Below are 22,700 nucleotides of genomic sequence, written 5' to 3'. Positions count from 1 at the left end.
AAACTGTAGCTGCTGCCACACTGAAGTATCTCATAGTCAAACTGCTTGCTGAAAGCCTAGCAGAAGAAAATCTGCCAGAGGGCAGCCCGGGTGACTCAGCGGTTTAGCCCCGCCTTAAGCCCAGGGCCTGATCCTGGAGACCTAGGATGGAGTCCCATGTTGGGCTCCCTGCATGGAGCCTGCTTCTCCCTCTCCTGTGTCTCTGCCTCTGTGTGTGTGTGTGTGTGTGTGTGTGTGTGTGTGTGTGTCTCTCTCATGAATAAATAAAATCCTTAAAAAAAAAAAAAGAAAATCTGCTAGAGAAAAACAATGCTTTAGAAGTATGTGAGGGAGGGGAGGTAACAATGAAACAAATGAGGACTGAGGACAACAATGGAGGCCAAAAAATGCAGAAACACCCTCAAAAAAGTTGGCAGAACTGTCACCCAAGTCTAGTACTATCAATCCAGAGTTCCATGTGTTGGCTCGCAAGCTTGTGAACTCCTCGGGTGAAGTCTGAAGTTGGCCCTGAGATGCAGAGGGCAAGGATACACAGAAGAAAGAGGTGGCCACTCCAGATTGATAGGGAGCAGGTTCAATACACAAGGGGACTTACCATGAAGCCTGTCTTGGGTTTCCACCCACCAGAATCTTAGAAACTTATACAGAGGCCTTAACTGGGTTCAATCACATATTTGGCCCAGGTGGTCTCAACAATACCTTACTCTCTGAAGGCTACAGCCATGAAACAGTTGTTACTAAGGGAAGAGTAGACAAGGACACACATCCCAAGGACAAGGGAGGCAGTAAGAGCCCTCTGATTGCCTGGGTCCAGTTTGTGAGTCAACCAGTGGTCATGTCCTCTTGATGACCTCCTCCAACACTATGTCAGTAAAACTATCCTTCAGAAATGAAGGTGAGAAAAAGGCTCTAATTTAATAGAATTATGCCAACATCAATTTCCTTATTTTAGTAATGTACCAGATTATAATTGGGGGAAGCTGGGTAAAAGATACACTGTAACACACTACTATTTTTTCAAGTTCTCGTCTAAAATTATTTCAAAATTAAAGTTTTGAAAAAATAAAGGTGAAATAAAGACATTTCATATCAACAAAAACAGAATTTGTTGCCAATAAACCTGCACTAACGGAATATTAAAAGTTGTTCAGAGGAGGGCCTGGGTGGCTCAGTTAAGCACCTGCTTTCGGCTTGGGTCATGATCCCAGGGTCCTGGGATCAAGTCCCACAGCGGGCTCCCTGCTCAGTGGGGAGTCTGCTTCTCCCTCTCCCTCTGCCCCTCCCCCCTGCTCTCTCTCTCTCTCTCCCCCCTCTCAAATCAATAAATAAAATTTTTTTTAAAAAAAGGTTGTTCAGAGGAAATAAAAAAGAGCACCAGAAATGGTAGCTATGTGAGTTAAATATTAACAACTATACATTTTGTTGTTTTCTTAGTTTTTTTTTTTTAAGTAACTATAAAAATTAGAATACTGTATTGTAGGATCTATACCATTTATGTTATATACATGACAACAGTAGCACATAGAACTGAGGGTGGATGGAACTATATAGTGTTAGAAGGTTCTTATATTCTATGTGAAACAGTACTCAGTAGGCCACGGTAAGTTAAAGACAGAAACTGATCTTAGAGTAAACATTGCAGAGACTTAGCTGAAATAATAACAGAGAAATTAAAATCCAATACTGAATGTGCACACCTAAAATCCAAAACACTGACAATACCAAAGGCTAAGTAAGGAAGGATACGGAGCAGTGGGTATTCTCATTCTTTGGCCTAACATAAAATGGTATAGCAAATTGGAAGATAGTTGGCAGTTTCTTATAAAGTTCACCATATAATCCAGCAATCAGTGGGTATTTATCCAAGCAAACTGAAAACTATGTCCACATAAAACTCTATACACAAATGTTTATTGCAGCTTTATTCACAGTCACTAAAAACAGGAAGCAACAAAGATGTCCAACTGGGGAATAAACAAAATGGCACATCCATAAAATGGGATATGCATGCAAGAACATGGATGAATCTTAAAAAGCATTTTGCTAAGTGCAATAAGTCAGACTCAAGAGGCTGCATATTGTATGATTTCATTCATGTGATACTCTGAAAAAGGCAAAACTATAGGCACAAAAAACAAAGCACTAATCACAAGGGTTTGGTGGAGAAGGTGTAACTGACTAAAAGAAGACTTACGGAGGAAATTTTAGGATGATGGAACTGTTCTATATATAGTATTAGGGTAATGAATGGATGACTCTATGCATTTGTCAAACCCCACAGAACCATAGACCATAAAAAGTAAATGCTAATATAAGCAAACTCTAAAAAGGAAAAATCACCCAGGTGTCAGGAGATCCCAGGATAGACTATAGACTATGACAAAAAAATCTAACTATATTATAAATATATGACATAATAGTATGGGAGTGGGGAGGCAGGGAGTTGACCCTTTAAGTTATGTTGGAAAATGGTACTTTCACTAGAAATTATTAGGGTAAGAGTAAAAGCAACTACACATGAATACTATACTTTAGTTGGAAATCTGTTTCTCATTTCATTTCTCAATTCTGAAACTGTTATGTGTATACTGAGGTAAGCAAAGCGGATGGTAGATGGTGGGTGCCAGGTTTCTCAGTGTTGGAGGAGAAAGTTATAAACAAAAAAAAAAAGGGGGTAATACTGCATTAGAGTCAGTTATACCAGTATGAACTCATATTTATGTATCTGTATAAACATGTATATATACAGACACATAGTAAATAGGTACAGAAATAATGACAGACATTGTGTATACATGGATTACAACACATGTACTACCTAGCTCTGTCTACTATCAGGGCCCAGGAACAATGACATCACAGTAACAAGTACTTGTACAAGTCAGATCTTGGTTCCTAAATACCATTATCCATTAAAAGCAGCCACTAGGGCCCGTTGGAAAAATAGCTAATTCTAGAGTCAGGACAGAGAAAATTCAAGATGAATCTGGAGCATCCTGTAGTACCAGAAAGTCAGAGAGTGCTCAAAAAATAAAAGGATAGGGCAGACAAAAGGACACCTTAAAGAATTCCCAGTGGCTGAAGAACAGAATGATTTGAGCAACAAAAATAAATATTACTGGATTACAATAGTATGAAATATACATGATTTATTACTGCTAAAAATAGATGACTAAAATAAATGGGGTGATGAAACAAATCCTTATAGAAAAGGTCCAAATATTACATGTAGATATCCTACCCATAGGTCATCTTTTGAGTGCAAGCTGAATTCACTTCTAGAGAGCAGAGTATGAAAGGGGAAAAAGAGCAACTTTAAAGTGGAGAAACTTGGCAAACATTCACTACCTTAATGAAGTGATTAAGTTTATTAGCATCATTAGCAATGTCCTGTGGTACTTGTTAAAATGACGTGATGGGAAGGGCACTTCACACTGTAGCATTCTTTCCAAAAACCCATTATCTTGGTCTAATCATGAGAAAAACATCAAATGAACCCAACTTGAGGGACATTCTATAAAATAAATGACCATATTACAAAAAGCTGTCAGGGTTACAAAAAACAAAAATACTGAGAAACTGTCACAGGTTAAAGAAGACTAAAGGGTATGACAGCTACATGCGATGTGAGATCCTGCATTGGATCCCTGAACAGAAAAAGGACTTTAATGGAAAACTAGTGAAATCCATGTAAAATTTGTACATCTTTTTTAAAGATTTTATTTATTTATTCATGAGACACACAGAGAGAGAGGCAGAGACACAGGCAGAGGGAGAAGCAGGTTACATGCAGGGAGCCTGACGAGGGACTCGATTCCTGGTCCCCAGGATCACACCCTGGACTGAAGGTGGTGCTGCACCGCTGAGCCACCCAGGGTGCCAATTGGTACAATAATAATAACATACCAATGTTGGCTCTGATAAATGTACCATGATCATGTAATGAATGGTAATAAAATTGGACAAGGAATATACAGGATTCTTCATACTATTTGCAAGTTTTCTATTAATCTACAATTATTATGGGGTACCTGGGCGGCTTAATAGTTGAACATCTGCCTTTGGCTCAGGTCATGATCTGAGGGTCCTGGGATCGAGTTCCGCATCAGGCTCCCCACAGGAAGCCTGCTTCTCCCTCTCCCTATGTCTCTGTATCTCTCATGAATAAATAAATAAAATCTTTAAAAATAAATAAATCTACAGTTATTAAAAAACAAAGAGCTTATTTTTTAAAAAGTACAATAAAATATTCTCAAAACAACCTCCCAAACAACTACAGAATACACATTATTCTCAAATGCAAACAGACTATTCATCAAGGTAACTATATACTGGGCCATAAAATGCAGCTTACTAATTTTCAAAAGATCAAAATATTATGGAGTATATTCCTTGACCTCAAGAGAATTAAACTGGAAATCAATTAACAGTGAGGTATCTAGAAACATCTAAATGTTTAGAATTAAACAATACATTACTATATAACTCATGGATCAAAGAATGAAACAACATCCAACACACATTCCCGAAAAAAAAAACTCTCAGCAAGCTAGGAACAGAAAGGAACCTTTTCAACCCAGTAAAGGAAATCTACAAAAAACTTATAGGTTACAGCTAAAGACTGATTGTTCTTCTAAGATTAGGAAGAAGACAAAGATGTCTGTCTGTTTTTACTACTTCTATTCAGATGCACCAGAAGTTCTAGTTAGTGCAATAAGGAAAGAAAACACAAAGGACATTTGGATTGGAAAGGAAGAAGTAAAATTGTTTATATTTAGATGACCTGATCCGCTAGGTACAAAATCTGAAGGAATCTACAAAAAAAGCTATTGTACAAAGTGAGTTTCACTCCAATAACAACTGATGTTTGTCACCAATGATAAAATTACAAACTTTTAAGTGTAAATTAGAATTTCAAAAAATTTTTATCTGCCACCATGAACTCTAGCTTCCCATTGAAGATTTTGGTAATGAGATCAGAGGTAATGTTAACAAATATAAGATTATTTGATGTTACACAGTGAGAAATGTCAACATTTGGCAGGTCTGAAAAACTCAGCAAACCAGTATTTTCCAAATGACCAGTACATGATGTTATAAAATCATGCACCACAAAAAGATCCATCCAAAGCAGGAAAAAAAAAAAAAAAAGAATTTAATGTAACAGCATGGAAAATTTTTGATATGGTTTCAGGCTCCGTATTATAAATCACTTTTAAGAAATTATCACTTGCTGTGTTTTTGTGTAGTATCAAAACACATAATACATCTTCCTTTTCTAACTACTTATATATAAAGCTGAATTTTCTAAGGCTAAATTTTCTTCCTTAGTACTTGAACTAAACATACCATAAAAGATCAATGCAAAATCCTGCTATCTATTATTAAGCCAAACATGAATGAGATTTATAAAAATGTAAATCAATGCCATTCTTCTATTTTCTTTGTTTGGAAAATAAAGTTATTTTTCTTTAAAAATATGGCAATTATGTTAACATAATGGTTTTATTAAGTTTTTAATGAACTAATAAACACTTTTAAACACCTCAGTTTAATTTTGAATATGGTAAATATTAAAAGATGTATTCCACATAAACAGAAGTTTTTTGGGGTCCTTAGTAATTTTTAGAAGTAGAAAGGGCTCCTGAGGTCAAAAAGTTTGAGAATTATCATGCTAAATGCTAGAACAATGTCCTTTGTAGGCAAGAGGAGACGGACTCTAATGTATAAGGAGAGGGACAGACTTTGGATAGAAGCACATTTAGGTCATCATGTTAATAGACAGGAAGTTAGAGTATATGGGTAGATGCTGGTTGCAGAGGTCAGTGAGACCCTGTAAGTAGCTCACTCCTAAGGCAGTGAAGAGAAGGTTGAAGAACTACATTTTAAAGATACAACACACAAAAAAACTCCAGACTCCCATCCATCACTCATTCCCTCTAAACCTTAGAAAATATCACTAGAGGTGACCAATGTCAGAAACAAAGGGTATCCTATCAGCACCACCAGAGCAATTTGTCCAGAGCTTTATAAAGCTTTGAAAAGGAAAATAGGAGTAGTAGTATTCTGAGCATGGGAAATGGGATTTGGAGACCTTAAAAAAAGCAAACTACATGTTATTAACCTTGTGCTTAGAGTAGAGAGAGAGGGAGAGTAATTTAAGAACGGTTAGGGAAGATTAGGGGCAGATGGAAAAGAAAACAAAAATGTATGAAACATTCAGGCTTACCTGTCCACTCCATCCCAGCGATAACCAGGCCAGATATTGAATCTGTTGGGAGGAGGTGCAGGACCAGTGTAGCGAGGTCTCACTGGTGAGAGGAGAGAGAGAGAAAAGAAGTTAGTTACCTTATGTAACTCAATTCAGAACTGAGTGGCAGTGGGAACAAAAAATTTTACACCGAGATCTCTACTGAGCTGAACCCTAACTCCCAAATACAAGGAATCTAAAACTGTGTGGGAAAGCCTTCTCTCTGTCCAGCTATGTACCATCAGCCTAACGACCATCCCTCTTTACATAAGTCTCTGGTGAATCCCAAAAGGTTCACCTTTCTTATTCTTGTTCTCCTTGGCTTTATTCTTCTTGATAAAGTTGGCCATGGGGTCTCCCTCTCTTTCCTGTTCTCTCAGCATCCGATCCAGATCTTCATCATCAATATAACGGGCCAGCGGCTTCTGCATTTCCTTCACTGCATCCTCCACGTTTTGTTGTTGCTGCCGGCTCTGGACTAGCCTGGGCAAAAAGAACCAAGAGTGTCTGCTATCTAGTGTAACATTTCCCTTCTTACACTAAAATGGACCATATGACTACATTTGGAGCACCTCCTTTTTCTGACAGCACAAGCCAAATATTGAAAAGAGTAAAATTTCCAGAAAGCGAACTGAAAGTGTAGAATACATCAGTATTTTAGGAAGGAGACTGAGCACACCAAATTTTCCATTCCTGAAACGGCTCTGAAGGCAGAACAATGAACTAGTTGGTCAGGAAACTAGATAATGTCCTCTCCAGTCCTAGCACAGTCTTGTTCTTCACTTCGGCAGTTCTCTTACCCTTTTCCCCACCGAGCATACAGCTCATCTCTCTCCGAGTCCTTCTCTGCTTTTCTCCTTTGCTCTAAACGTTCCAGTTTCAAATTCCTCTTACGGCCAGACTTATCTCGAAATACAGTTTCAGCATACTGGAATTCAGCTGCAAAGGAAAATTCTACTTTTAAAGATAAACATCAGGTATCAAAATCAGAAACAATATTCTAACAGTTGAAATCAACCACTTGGGATTCCTTTTTTTTTTTTTTTAACCACTTGGGATTCTGATGCTGGATAAAAACTTTTGCAGCCAGACTACAAATAGCTCCTACCAATATCTAACTAACCTTTTTCAAGAATGAAAAGAATCACTTGGGCCTACTAAGAAGTTAAAATAATACATAAAACCAGAACTGAAATTTGATATCAATTAAAAGTTTAAAATATCAGGCACAATAAACTACATTAAAAAAATAAAATCTAAATGAGCCTCAATTAGTCTCTGAATTTTTACATTTTTACCTTCGAACGCCAGAGTTTCTTGGTCCCGTTTCTTGAGCTCCTGCTGCTCTTGCTGTATGTCAGTTAACACCAACCCAGTTTTAGCCCCAGAATACATGTGTGTAGCCTATGCAATAGAAAGGGGAGCATGCGACATTAATGAGACAATGTAGCAGTAGGCTCCAGGGTATACACAGTTAGATGCATTTTTGCCTGATAATTAGCAATAACCAAACCAAACACTGTAGCTTTGTATTCTCATTATTGACCACAAGATTCACAAAATAAAAAAGAATAAAGCTGAATTTGGTGGCAAATTAACAGTACTATTAAGTTTTAAGAATAAACAGAAACACAAACTAAGAAAATATTAAAGAAAAGGCACAGCATCTATATTTCTGACTTTTTAATATATAAACTGCACACATGAAGATACATTTTCAAATCACCTGATTGAAACCTGTATCAAGCTCTAAGCCCTCCAGTAGAGACATACACTGATAAAATATTCCATTTCAACTACATATTCAAGCAAATCTAAGGTCCTTCAATTGTGGATACATTTCAGGATAATGACAAGTTATGACCAAATCAAACCTTTTTATTAAATTCCATTTCATATCAAGATAACCAACCGACCCATAAACGGAGTATACAGAGTATCCAGTGCAACATATAAACCTGATTAGCATAAAATTGTCCATGAAAGAAACAGATGCCTAAAATGCAATGGGTCCAGTTTCAACACAAACCTCACTTTGTTCCCCAAAAGAGAAGAGCCCCACTTCCTGAGTCAGGGACAGGCTACAAGAATAATGTGGGTGACAGAGAAGACTTACCTGGAAAAGTCTGGGTTGGACGGAAATGTGCATATTGCAGACTCTATTACTGTTCATTTTTTTCTATTACTATTTCTTAACCAACCCACTGGAATAAGATTCTTTTCCTAGCGCCAGTGTGCTTTGCAAAACAAAAAAGAGTTCATGTGGATGATCTGGGCAATTCATGCTTCATCATAGATTTAAAATAAAACAAAACACTGACTTCCCAGGTGATATGATTTCTAAAAGTCATTTTATATTTTAAACACCTCTCTTTATGCTCTGGATATAGAGACCTGTAGTCCAATTTATAATAATAAATTGCTTGTGCTAATGTCTCACTTTGTCCTGGGCACTTGTAAGATACACTTACACATTTAACTCACAATAACCTCATGAAGTACATACTACCATTATCCATGTTTTACAGATGAAGCTGGAGCTTAGAGATATTCCACAGCTTGTTCAAATCTCACACAGTAAGTTGAAGAAGTAGGATTTGAATATCCAACACAAGGCTTGTACTCCAAATTCTACTCTGTAAACTATAGTTCTTAGTTCATTCATAAGAAAATAGAAAGTTTTTCTGGACTTTTTAAAAATTGAGATTTGTGGAATTAAGAGAATAGAAAGACAGAAGGTACTTAGGAAACCTGGTGTTTGCAAGTTCTTCTGGGCTGGGTTACAGTCAGTCTGGCCTGCAGAGAGAAGCAAAGAGCTCTAGAGGTAACTGCACTAGATCTACTATACTACCAGGAACTACCTCCTCCCTCTCTGGTTTATGTATTGGAGACATGTACAAAGCTAGAAAACAGGAGTCACTCTAAGAGAAGGACACGGCTCTTGAAAAACTCTACCTTCTTTCCTAGAGGCTGACTCCTTCGAGGTGGAGACAGATCAGAATCAGAAGATTTGACCTTCTGTTTCCTCCTTGGTGGAGACAGGTCAGAATCAGAGCTCCGACGTGTAGGTCTATTCCGTGGAGGTGACAGATCTGAATCAGAATCCTTGTGCCCTGAAATTTGTTTATGCCTCGGAGGAGAAAGATCTGAATCAGAGGCTTTCCGACTGTCACTTGGGTAGGAGGAAGTGTCCAATATGTGACTCTGATGTCTCCTAGGTGAAGAACTCATATGAAATTTCCTATGGCTGGGGGAAGAGCCTAGAAATAAAAAAATAAAGTCCTTAATCCCCTTGGCAGAATCTTAAAAACAGAACTTACGAAGCTAATAGTCAATATTCATTTAGTCCTCCTCTAAAGAGCTACCACTAACCAAAACACAAGTACAGATGATGTGCGAGAAAAGCAGAATCAGGGATTTTATTTTATTTTTATTTATATATATATATTATTTATTTATTTATTTATTTATTTATTTATTGTAAAGATTTTATTTATTTATTCACGAGAGAGAGACAGAGATAGAGAGAGGCAGAGACACAGGCAGAGCAAGAAGCAGGCTCCATGCAGGAAGCCCGATGGGGAACTTGATCCCAGTACCCCAGGATCACGCCCTGAGCTGAAGGTAGGCACTAAACCGCTGAGCAACCCAGGGTTCCCCTATTTTATTTTTTTTTAAAGGGACAACCTTTAAAACCAATAGGGAGGATGTGGGGTTCTATTCCCAAGTTACTAGTAACTGTGACTAGCATGTGAGACCTCAGCATTCTCACCTATGTCACATTTATCTGACCATAGAAAGGGCAAAACAACTTGCACTCAGATCTCAGTGCTGTGGCAAAAGTTAAAACTACCTAGAATATACACTGATGTTCGAGACTAAAGGATAACAATATATTTTATTGAAAAATGAAAACAGGAGGCGCCTAGGTTGCTCAGTGGGTTAAGCATCTACCTTTGGCTCAGGTCACAATCTCAGGGTCCTGGGATAGAGCCCCGTGTCAGGCTCCCTACTCAGCCAAGAGTCGGCTTCTCCCTCTTCCTCGACTCCTCCCCCTGCCAGTGCTCTCGTTCTCTTGCTTACTCTCTCTTTCAAATAAATAAATAACATCTTTAGGGCAGCCCAGGTGGCTCAGCAGTTTAGCGCCACCTCCAGCCCAGGGCATTATCCTGGAGACCCGGGATTGAGTCCCACATCAGGCTCCCTGTGTGGAGCTTGCTTCTCCCTCTGCCTGTGCCTCTGCCTCTCTCTCTCTCATGAATAAACAAAATCTTAAAAAAATAATAAATAAATAAACAAATAAATAAATAAAATCTTTAAAAAAAATAATGAAAGCAGTACCTAGGGACAAAGACTGAGTAAACAAACCTTACTGCACAGGCCTGAGCTGTAGACAGAAACATCACAAATCGACTCCTAAAAAGGCAATCTACAATGGGTATCAACAGTCTTAAAAATATACATCCCTCGGGCAGCCTGGGTGGCTCAGTGGTTTAGCATCGCCTTTAGCCCAGGGCATGATCCTGGGGACCCGGGTTCAAGTCCCACATCGGGCTCCCTGCATGGAGCCTGCTTCTCCCTCTGCCTGTGTCTCTGTGTTTCTTGTGAATAAAAAAAAAAAAAAAAAAAAAAAATCTTTAAAAAAAAATATACATCCCTCTTACCAGTAAGTCAATTTCTACTTAATTTCCTAGGAAGCATACCTAGAAGTACTTAAATTTCCAGGAAATCTATCTAAAAGTAGATAAGGAAATAATCCAGCATATAGGCAACAATTTAAGTACGTGTTTCATTTTAGAATTATAAAAGCAAAAATTTAGAAATAACCTAAAACATGCAGTATCAGGGAAATGGTTAAGCACATTTATATAACAGAACACCGATAAAGATCATACTGACAAAGAGATATCTTTATGACACGGGGAAGCTAATGTTAAGTGAAAAAAATAGGCAAGATTTACACATACAACATGTATATGCTGCATAGAAAAGGCTTAACTACATAAAAAATTAATTAAAAAAAAGCCTAAAAGAACATTGGCCACAACACTAAGAATGAATGGCTCTGAATGACAGAATTTATAACCTTTCTTCTACTTCTTTACACATCTCTATACATTCTGAATTTTCTACATCAAACACGCAGCATTTTCATACAGGATGGGAAGAAAAAAAAATAAAAAGATCTATAAAAATGTCCTCCTTGCCACCTTAAATTATAACTCTCCTCATCTCAACCTCTCCCCATTTCCCTACAGTTTTTTAAAACTCTCCAGGGGTGCCTGGGTGACTTAATTGGCTAAGCATCTGCCTTCAACACAGGTCATGATCCCAGGGTCCTGAGATCCAGCCCCACATCACATCCCTGCTGAGCAGGGAGCCTGCTTCTCCCTCTGCCACTCCCCTTGCTTGTGTTCTCTCTCAAATAAAATTTTTAAAACAAATAAATAATTTAAAGAGAATAAAACTTCTCCAAAAAATACCATTCTCATTTCTAAAGACCATAAGTAAAAGGTCCAAAAGAAAGCACCTAGGAAAAAAATTTTAAATTAAATTAAATTAAATTAAATTAAATTAAATTAAATTAAATTAAAAAATAAAATAAATAAATGATAAAATAAATAAAATAAAATAAAATGAAATGAAACAAAACAAAACAAAACAAAACAAAAACAAAACAAAATAAAATAAAATAAAAAAAGAAAGCACCTAGGGACGTCTGGGTGGCTCAGCGGTTGAGTACCTGCCTTTGGCTCAGGGCGTGATCCCAGAGTCCTGGGATCAAGTCCCACATCAGGCTCCCTGCATGGAGCTCGCTTCTCCCTCTGCCTATGTCTCTGCCTCTCTCTTGCTGTGTCTCTCATAGATAAATAAATAAAATCTTTAAAAAAAAAAAAAAAGAAAGAAAGAAAGCACCTAAGGAGTAAGTCCCTCTCATAGGCAATCAAATGCTTACCCTTAGAATCATGCTTATGGGATTTTGCTTGCTTTTTTCGTGGAGGAGAGAGGTCAGAGTCATACTCATACTTGCTGTTCTTTGGGAGTGGTGCATGAGATGGTCCTGGCTCCTTCCAATGTGGAGAAGTTTTGCTAGAGGCTCTTTCTGGGGCTTTACTGCTTTTGGTTCTGGGCAGTGGATGAGGGACATTAGCAGCTAAATCAGGGGAGTCATGACGAGCCCTCTTGAGCTGCAATGTGTCCAAGGAGTCAAGAGTCCTTCTAGGTTGAGATGTGTCAGGGGAGCTATTTCGGGCCCTTCTGGAAACAGAGCTATCTGAGGAACTATGATGGGCCCTCCTAGAAAGAGATGGATCTGGTGTGTCATGATGGGCTTTCCTAGGAGACGCACCTGAATAGTGACGATGAGGCTTCCTGAGGGGAGAAGGATCTAGAGAAGCATGATGGGCCCTCCTGGGAGGAGATGGGTCTGGGGTGTCATGACGGACCCTCCTGGGAGGAGATGAATCCGGGGTGTCATGACGGACCCTCCTTAGGGGAGAGGAATCTGGGGTATCGTGACGGACCCTCCTGGGAGGAGATGAATCTGGGATGTCATGATGGACCCTCCTGGGAGGAGATGAATCCGGGGTGTCGTGACGAACCCTCCTGGGAGGGGATGAATCCGGAGTGTCGTGACGGGCCCTCCTAGGAGATGAATCCGAGGTGTCGTGATGGACCCTCCTGGGAGGAGATGAATCTGGGGTGTCGTGACGGATCCTCCTGGGGGGAGATGAATCTGGGGTGTCATGACGGACCCTCCTTGGGGGAGATGAATCCGGGGTATCATGATGGGCCCTCCTGGTGGGAGATGAATCTGGGGTGTCATGACGGACCCTCCTTGGGGGAGATGAATCCGGAGAGTCGTGACGGAAGTGTCTATTTGAGGGTAGATCTTCACTGTGGCCTAAACACAAAGGGCAAAGAGTTAGATCCCCACAGATGCTCTATTTACCCCTAGTATTCAAAGTTTCAAAAGATACATGTCAGAACTACTCAGAAATCCCAAAGGTCTGCACAGGTCTTTTGCTTAGGTACAAGAAACCAGCAATCATGAATACCTTAAAGATAACCCCTTGTATTTGCCTAACCAGCCATTTAAATGCATTTTTCATATTATACCTTGTAAGGTGAGCTGAGCAGGGGTCCTTGTTTCACAGACATGAAAAGAGGCTCCAAGATGAGTGATTTCTTACCAAAGGTCACAGCCACTAAGATGAAGAGATGGGCTAACACCCCGATCCTCTAGCTGTCAACCCAGTGCTCTTCCCAAAACCGTGTCTGTGCAAAGTTCCCAGATGCTCCTACTGATATTCAAGCTAGATAACACAGAGTTCATATTTACTCTTCTTTCAGAAGGAAAACTAAATAACCCTGTGCCACATCAAAATGGAATGCTGTTAACTAATTCACTTCACTGTGCTCCTTGCTGGGGGAAATCACCAGAAAAAAAGAGGAATCAGCATTTCCTGGTCACCTACTATAAGCCAATGGTTTATATAGATTCCCTCACTTAATTCTCACAATAAGCCTGAAAGACAAATATTGTGATCCCCATTTTGCAGATGGAGAACTTGATATTCTTAGAAAAGTAAAGTCATACCACTAATATGTGGCAGAGTCGTGGAGGATCCAGCCCAGATCCATTCAACTCCACAGTCCAGGTACAATTTCTAAAATAAGTAGCTGAGGGGCAACCCAGATGGCTCAGCAGTTTAGCGCTGCCTTCAGCCCAGGGCGTGATCTTGGAGACCCAGGATCGAGTCCCACATCGAGCTCCCTGCATGGAGCCTACTTCTCCCTCTGCCTGTGTCTCTGCCTCTCTGCCTCTCTCTCTCTCTCTCTCTCTCTCTCTCTCCCCCCCCGTCTCTGTGTCTTTCATGAATAAATAAATAAAATCTTTAAAAAATAATAAAATAAGTAGTTGAGGTAAGAGTTTGAAACTTCAAATTTTCAAAGGTATAAGAGAATGAAATGTTTAGAGCAACTCAAGACATTTCCAAAATCCAGTTTCTCCTCCATTTCTTGTCATTGAGCTCCATGGCCCCAGTACAAATAAATGCTGGGTAGGGCCCAATGAACACTCACTAAGTGGATGAATTAAACCAAGTCAACTCCTTTACTTTGAGGTATAATCCTATCTGACTAGAATCACTCACAGAAAAGTACTGATATCTATGGGAGATTTGATAGCAAATCTAATCCATGGCATTGATAAATTCCATGACATTTATAAAAAGAAAGTAAGGATCAGAGACCAATGAGGGTATTTCCAGTGACAAATGGGGATAGAGCAGTGGGGAGTGAAGAAAAAGAATTACTGGGGGGAGGGCAGCCTGGGTGGCTCAGCGGTTTAGTGCTGCCTTCAGCCCAGGGCATGATCCTGGGGTCCTGGGATCGAGTCCCACATCAGGCTCCCTGCATGGAACCTGCTTCTCCCTCCGCCTCTCTCATAAATAAATAAAGTCTTTAAAAAAAAAAAAAAAAAAGAATTACTGGGAGGAAAGGGGCGTTTGGTATCACTTCCTAGACCTACAAATATGGAGACCAGAAGATTCTCTCTGAAAAAAGGACTATGGAAACAACTAGAAACACAATCACAGGATAAGGCAGAAAATAATAAGAGTGAACAAGATTCTGATGAAAGAATACATATGGATAATAAACTTTTTATTCATAAAACATAACAATAATGTACTGAATTATTGTAACTGAGGCAACAGTAACTGAGGCAACAGTGACCACTAATCTATAGTCAGTTGTCATTTAGTTATACATTTTTTTTCTTATCAGAATCGTAGGATGATTAACATAAGCACAAAGCATAACACAGAAAGAACAAATCCTGTCTTGGAGCTAATTCTTCCATCCTTTGTGTATGAAAAGGAACACATATAGAGAGTAAACTGGAGTTAAATGGTTATCCAGAAGTAAGATCCCTATTTACGCTAGGCAGGGTAGAAACCAAGATAAATAAGAACAGGGCTTGTCTCTGCTCAAACATGACAAACGAATGCCCTTTATCGAATCCACAAAAACTGAAAAATTTTTTAAATAGGGAGTTAAATTATTAGCCTAGGGAGAGGGTATAGAGTGAGCAAGTGGAGGATAATGCATTGCAAAATACCAATATTTAAAGCAAGAACAAAGATTTACTCCTCCAACGTCCTATGTACTAAGTGCCCCTATATTTGGGTCCGGGCGGAGTAGTTATTGCAAGGCCCTCAAATAAGTCACTTCCTGACTTCAGTAACCCTAATGCCAAAATATAAGAGAAAATGGGATACTTGGTCTCTCATTTCCCATTCTTGCTACCTCTGAAGAAGTTCTGAATTCTTTTTCACACTATATTTTTCAAGATCAAAAACACACTAAAACAAACTATGCATTTCTCTAAAAGAAAAGTGCGGAGAAGAAAAAAAAGGCTTCCCCTACATATGGGAAATTTAAATTTATTTATTGTTAAAACTAACCTCCTAGAAGCTTCCATTTGGCACTGGAACGAAAGGCTTCCATCTGCTTTACCTCTTCCGGCCGCTCATCCACAAACTCAGCCACCTGTCAGAGTTACGACACTTATGTTGAAAAAATCCACAGGATCCAAGCAAGGAGCACTGTTGTTTCAAGAACCTGAAACTATGACTATTCCCATTCCTAATGTGTATAACACACACAAGTCCAAAACAGCCATGAAGAAACACACAGAAACATGTAGTGGTCCTCAGTTATGTTTGCCCCATGAGATGTTTATCTAATTGTCACCGGATAATTTAATTATAGATCTTTCTCTAACTAACCAATTTTCCTCCAAAGGTGAATTTCTTCATTACAAATCCTCTTTATCACCTGCCAGGTATACAACTACCACAGGTAAGCAAAAAGCTAAATTCCTTTTACCTTTTTACTTTTACATTCAGAGTAAAAATACATGAAGGTTCCCTGTCACACCTATCACTCATCGACGGCTTCAGGCTCCTCATGAAACCTTTGCTGTTATAGGTTATCATCACAATGATAGGTTTTCTTAAATCCAACCAAAAGAAATCACTAAGAAATACATAGAATCTACAAATCTTTAAGGGATAAAAACACGTTTCACATCACCCAAATTACCAAACAAATCTGGAATCTTCTTATACCTTTGATAAATGATCACTAACCCAGTCCCTCCCTGACAGGGAACCAATTTACTGGCAGTGAACTCATTATGTTACAAGACATTCCATTGTATTTGGGGGCAGTGCTAGAAAGTCTAACTCCAATTCCACCTGATCCTCTTTCCAAGTAACACACTTCCAAAGACAGCATAATAAATTCTAATAAATTCTAGTTACAGAGTACCAACCACGTGCCAGGCACTGTGTTTGGGCTTCACTTACATTATCTCACTTAATCCTCAAAAGAGCCCTCCAAAGAAAGTTTCCACACTAATAAAGAACAACCTGACTCAGAGAAATAAATTTCTCAGTGTCACAGCTAGCAAGTAGCAGAACTGAAATCCAAACCCAGGTTATAATTCACTTCTGTTTCTCTGTTCCCAAGAGCCCACCATGATTCCTTAGGTAACCTAGTTTTGAGATATCTCACTGGGTAAGGAAAGCACCGGCATGAATTCAAGCAAGATAAATTGAGATCTAAATCAACAGCTTTGCCACTTAATATTTGTGTAGCCTCCAGCAATTATTTTCTCTAAACCTCAATTTCCTCATTTGTAAAAGGAAAACTCAAAGGATTTCTATGAGGACTCAATGAGATAATTCATGTAAGCTAAACAGCTTGGTACATGGTAAATGCTCAATAAATTATACCCATTATTCTTGTACTGCCACTGCTATTGTGCTTGTCCTAATTATTTTGCCATGATTACTGGTGGTGGTGATGGTCTTGCAGTAACAAAAATAAACTCAATAATCAAGATCTGTTTTAACCATCGTAGAGAGCAATGGGGCTAAAGCCTCCCTTGTTCAGGTTCTGAGGCAATCATAAGAGCAAAAAACAATATTATAAAGGAAAATTAACAGACCTGACTATATAAAAACTAAATTTTTTAAATATTGAAAATTATAAATGAAAAGGAAAATAATAAAATATGCCTATGACAGGTAAAACAGGTAATATATTCTCATCATATAAATATCAAATAAATCAATTAAAAAGTTCAATTTCCTAAACAATGGAAAAAATGCCAAAACATTTATAAAATACAAATGTCCAATAAGCATATGAAAAAAATATTTATTTTTCAAAGAAACTGTATGCCACTGTTCACCTACCAAACTGACAATGTTTATTATTGTTTTTGTTGTAAATAATTCTCTAGTAACGATGAAGAAATGGGGAAAATGGCATTCTCAAACAACTCTAAGAAGAGTATAAATTGGTATCACCTTTTGGACAGTAAAATGGGAATACAGCTCAAAAGAACCATAATTTCTAACCTATTAATTCCACTTGATGGGAAGAAAGAAATTAACAGATTTCTAAAATGATTCTGTACAAGATGTTTTTCAAAGCACCATATTTTAAAATAGAAAACCACCCATATGTCCAGTAAAAGGACAGGTTACATTAATACATATAATGACCTACCACTGCAGCCATTAAAAGGCATGTCCTCAAAGAATATTTTAAAATCTTACTAAAGTAGTCACAACATATTATTAAATGAAAGAGCAGACTCCAGAGGCACCAAGGTGGCTCAGTGGTTGAGCATCTGCCTTCAGCTCAGGTCATGATCGCAGGGTCCTAGGACCAAGTCCCGCACTGGGCTCCCTAAGGGGAAGCCTGATTCTCCCTCTGCTAATGTCTCTACCTGTCTCTCTGTGGCTCCCATAAATAAATAAATAAAAATCTTTAAAAAAGGAACTAAAGGAAGGGAAGGAAGGGAAGGAAGGGAAAGAAGGGAAGGAAAGGAAGGAAAGAAAAGGAAGGAAGGAAGGAAGGAAGGAAGGAAGGAAGGAAGGAAGGAGCGAGCGAGCAGACTCCGAAACCATATGCTCAGTGTGATCTGGATTATATTTAAAAAATAAATAAAATACAAGTATGTATAATCTATGAATTAAAGACATATGCATCCAAATGTTAGCAGTTGTTACCTCTGAACAGTCACAGAATCAGTAATTACTATATTCTTTTCAAAATTTTAAACCTCCTTGTAATTTGCTAATATTTTACAAATATGTATTGCTTTTATAACAAAAAAAAGAAAATGTTGTAAACATTAACTAGGTTAAGTGACTGGCTCTGGCTCAAATTAAGTTGGTCCCTTAAGATCATTATTTCCCTTCTTCTTTTTTTTTTAAGTAATCTCTATGTGGGGCTCAAACTCACAACCCGGAGATTAAGAGCTACATGCTCCATTGACCTAGAAAGCCAAGCACCCCACTATTTCCCTTGTAATTATTATTCTTTTAAAAAATTTTATTTATTCATGATAGACACAGAGAGAGAGAGAGAGGCAGAGACACAGACAGAGGGAGAAGCAGGCTCCATACCAGGAGCCCAATGTGGGACTGATCCCGGGACTCCAGGATCGCGCCCTGGGCCAAAGGCAGGCACTAAACCGCTGAGCCACCCAGGGATCCCCTCCCTTGTAATTATTATTATCTTAAATAATGTACTATAGAATATGCCGGCGATTAACACTGAATATACTCATCTAGAATTCATTTTTACAATGTTTTAGTGTGATACAGCCCTTCAACAGCTCTCCTTTTCAGCTTCTCAGCGAAGTTTCCATGACAGTATCAATTAGAGAACGATTTGCCTATGCTTTCCCCCACTTGGTTCTTACTCATCCTTCAAAACTCAATTCAGGTATTTATATCCTTCATAGAGTTTCCTAGTGGAGGGCACGTGGGTGGCTCAGTCGGCTTGAGTCATGATCTCAGAGTCCTGGGATCAAGCCCCATGTCAGGGTCCCTGCTCAGTGGGAGTGTGCTCTTCCTCGGCCTCTGCCCACCCACCGAATTGCCCACCACCCTGCCACTTGTGTGCACGCTTTCTCTCAAATAAATCTTAAAAAAATTATAAAAGAATATCCCAGTGGGGAAAAAAAAAAAATGCTACTTCCCCTGTACTCTAAAAGCACTTGGTACACATGCAAAATGTCTCTTCACCATTTATCACATTGTTGAAATTATTTGAAATTCAGTCTCCCATCTAGGATATGGTCTCTAAAGTATAAACGCTGGGTTTTATTAATCTATATATCTACAGTACTTAGAAGCATACAGTTTCAAACTTGGTTGAATCCATAAATAAAAGGAACAAATAAAAATATTCCTGTAACTGAATCTGAACATTGTTTTTAAGGTACATTCCAATAAACTGAACCACAGCTAATTGTAAACATTACAATGAGAAGTCCTGCCTCTCTGTGATTAGTTCCCATTTCTAGGCTAATGAGGCCCTCCATGAACAAAGAAAACACGCGGTCTATAGGCATTATCAAAGTAAACTACTTTAGAACAGCTCTTGGAGGGCTCACAAGTTGAACTGGACATATGCCTTCTGCTCAGATCATGATCCTGGGGTCCTGAGATCAAGTTCTGTATCAGGCTCCTGAGTCCATCAGGCTCCTCAGAGAGAGCCTGCTTCTCTCTCTGCCTATCTCTCTGCCTCTCTCTCTGTGTCTCTCATGAATAAATAAAATCTTTTTTAAAAATTAATTAATTAAATAAAACAGCTCTTTGAAAAGTGTCACCTCTTTTGGGCCCTAACATTCCCCCTTATAAATCCACCCTGTACTAAGAATCAAGATTGAGAGTCTTGCATTTCAAAGTCCTCACAACCTCAAAAGATACACACCACAGGCAAATCTCCATCATCATCTTCTTCCTCTTTTTCTGGTTTAGTGGTAGAGATAGATGTCCAGCTCACATCATCATCCACAATCCGCATTCTAAATATGAAAAATAAAAAGATCAAAAAGGGAAGAATCATTCTTGGGTGACAGCCCACAAACAGTTATCTATGGATTTAGTATAAGCTACAAGACTCTGCAAGGTCCAGTCTTTGCCTATACGGCCAACTTCACCTGTACCACTGCCTCCACAGTTCCCTACCTTGCTAATCATCTTTTGGTGCCTGGAATGAGCCAATACCTTACCACATCAGTTTTCACATATTCAGTTCCTTCCTTCGGCCTGGCCTACTCTTCTTTCTTTAATGGGAAACTCTTAAGAGTCCTAGGATACATTTAACTTCCTTGAGCTTCTCCCCTTACTTCCCATGACTAAGAACCTCTGTTATGCATCCTTGGAATACTTTCATTGCATTAATCACAAAGAAAATAAATCAGTTAGTTGTGTAATTAGCTGTTTAAAGCCAGGATCCCTGTTAAACTATAAGGCCCACTAGAATAGGGACTATGCCTTCTCATTCACTGTGATATCCTGAACACCCTGAAGTAACTGGCATAAGAAGTAGGTGTTCAATACATGTTTGTTACACAGATAAACTATGCATGAGTCCAAGTAATTAACAATGACTACCATGATGTGAACAATTCTATCTGAACAGCCAGTTATCACTTTATACCTCTCTAATCACAACCATAGAGCGATAGTATTACTCTCCTTTTAAAGAGGCAGTAACCGGGACACCTGGGTGGCTTAGTGGTTGAGTGTCTCCCTTCCGCCCAGGCCATGATTCTGGAGTGCTGGGATCGAGTCCCACATCAGGCTCCCTGCATGGAGCCTGCTTCTCTCTGCTTCTTTCTCTACCTCTCTGTGTCTCTCATGAATAAATAAATAAAATCTTAAAAAAAAAAAAAAAAATAGGGACGCCTGGGTGGCTCAGCGGTTGAGCATCTGCCTTCAGCTTAGGGCCTGATTCCAGGGTCCAGGGATCAAGTCCCACGTCAGGCTCCCTGCATGGAGCCTGCTTCTCCCTCTGCCTGGGTTTCTGCCTCTCTCTGTGTCTCTTGTGAATAAATAAATAAATAATCAATCTTTTAAAAAATAAAGAAAGGAAGCTGCGGTAACAGTCTTGGAGAGACAGTATGTTGCCCAAGGCCGTAGAGCCCACAACGTGGCACAGCCAGGACTCAAACTCTGACTGGTATTACTCCAGAGGTCAAGCAAGCTATTTTCTCTACATGGCACTGTCTGTGTCCAAACAATCGACACAAGTCGGAAGGCAGGAAGACAGAGGGCAAGAACAGGCAAGAAGCAACCCACGAAAGGAAGTGGATTTGGGGGATCCCTGGGTGGCGCAGCGGTTTGGCGCCCGCCTTTGGCCCAGGGCGCGATCCTGGAGACCTGGGATCGAATCCCACGTTGGGCTCCCGGTGTATGGAGCCTGCTTCTCCCTCTGCCTGTGTCTCTGCCTCTCTCTCTCTCTCTCTCTCTCTCTCTGTGTGTGACTATCATAAATAAATAAAAATTAAAAAAAAAAAAAAAAAGGAAGTGGATTTGGTCTCTGGAGCTGGGCGTATTGGTTCCCCAGGGCTGCCTGACAAAGTGCCGCCAACCAGGCGGCTTAAGGCAACAGAACTGTACTCTCTCAGGGTCCTGGGGGCTTGAAGTCTGAAATCAAGGTGTCTGCAAGGCAGTGCCCACTGGGAAGGCTGGGGGCGGGGGGATTCCTTGGCTGTTCCAACTGCTGGCAGCGGCAGGCGTACTCGCATACTCTGGCTACTAGTGGCAGCGTAAACCCAGCCCAAGGCCGGCCTCCATCTTCACACGGCGGGCTTTCCCCATCTCTGCGTCCAAATCCCCCCCTTCCTAAGGGGTCCCCGGGCACGCTGGATTTGGCGCCCGTCCTGATGTGCTGTGACCGCATCTTGATTAGCTACACCCGCGGAGGCACTACTTCCGAAGGAAGTCACGTCCTGGGGTCCTGCGCGGACCCGCCGGGAGAGCGGCACGGCGGCCCCGCTCCGCCGCGGAATCCTGGAGCCTCGGTCGGCGCCCGCCCGCGCAGGACTCGGCCCCAGGTGCGCGCGGCGCCCGACTCCGCCGAGCCCCCGGCCGTGCCATCACAGGCTCCGGGCGACCCCGCCGTTCCTCTCGGCGCGACACTCACTCTCCACGGGAGAGGCCGGAAAGCCACCGGGGCGGGAACAGCCTGAGAAAGTTACCGGCGGCCGGAGGCGGCGAGCGCACGGCCGCGGGGCGCGCCGGCCGAGCGCGGAGCCGGGGAGCAGAGGGGCGGCCGGCCGCCGCAGGCCCCGCCCCGCCCCGCCAGCACCCACTCACCCCCTGCCGCCGGCCCCGCCAGGCTTCGGCCGCTTTTTGCGACGCTTGCGACCGGAGTCCGGGCCCCCGTCGACGCCGGCACCTGCCCCAGACAAGTAACGCTTCAGATACTCGGCCTTGGAGAGCGGCGGAGCTGCCGCCATGGCAGCGGCGGGGGCGGGGAGACGGCTCGGCGCTGGGGACAAATTTCCTGAACGCGAAGCGCACGGCGGGGGGCCCCCGGGGGGGCGGGGCCGGGGCCGGAAGTGGTG

At 40.6% G+C, this 22,700-nt stretch overlaps 1 protein-coding gene across 4 annotated transcripts in view; it reads right to left on the bottom strand.

The window, feature by feature from the left end:
* The window catches only part of BUD13 (BUD13 homolog), a 101,007-nt gene extending 78,362 nt beyond the window's left edge, over positions 1–22,645 (bottom strand). For 2 of the 4 annotated variants that reach the window (XR_007410646.1, XM_049109929.1), the window contains exons 1-9: positions 22,450–22,645; positions 20,057–20,150; positions 15,721–15,805; positions 12,207–13,154; positions 9,206–9,510; positions 7,549–7,654; positions 7,051–7,189; positions 6,549–6,733; positions 6,230–6,311 (exon numbers count right to left, since the gene is read on the bottom strand). Coding sequence is in view for 3 of the 4 variants with exons in the window: in XM_049109929.1 (XP_048965886.1) it covers positions 6,230–6,311; positions 6,549–6,733; positions 7,051–7,189; positions 7,549–7,654; positions 9,206–9,510; positions 12,207–13,154; positions 15,721–15,805; positions 20,057–20,150; positions 22,450–22,592 (2,087 nt within the window). In the remaining variant the exon portion in view is untranslated. The remainder of the gene's footprint in view (positions 1–6,229; positions 6,312–6,548; positions 6,734–7,050; positions 7,190–7,548; positions 7,655–9,205; positions 9,511–12,206; positions 13,155–15,720; positions 15,806–20,056; positions 20,151–22,449) is intronic. The other 2 variants (XM_025465421.3, XM_049109930.1) reach the window with 2 other exon arrangements.
* Positions 22,646–22,700: the final 55 nt, after the last annotated feature.

The sequence above is a fragment of the Canis lupus genome, chromosome 5 (assembly GCF_003254725.2).
Source record: "Canis lupus dingo isolate Sandy chromosome 5, ASM325472v2, whole genome shotgun sequence".
Lineage (NCBI taxonomy): Eukaryota > Metazoa > Chordata > Mammalia > Carnivora > Canidae > Canis > Canis lupus.
The sequence above is the reverse complement of the archived record's forward strand: the minus strand, read 5'-3'. Positions and strand labels throughout refer to the sequence as shown.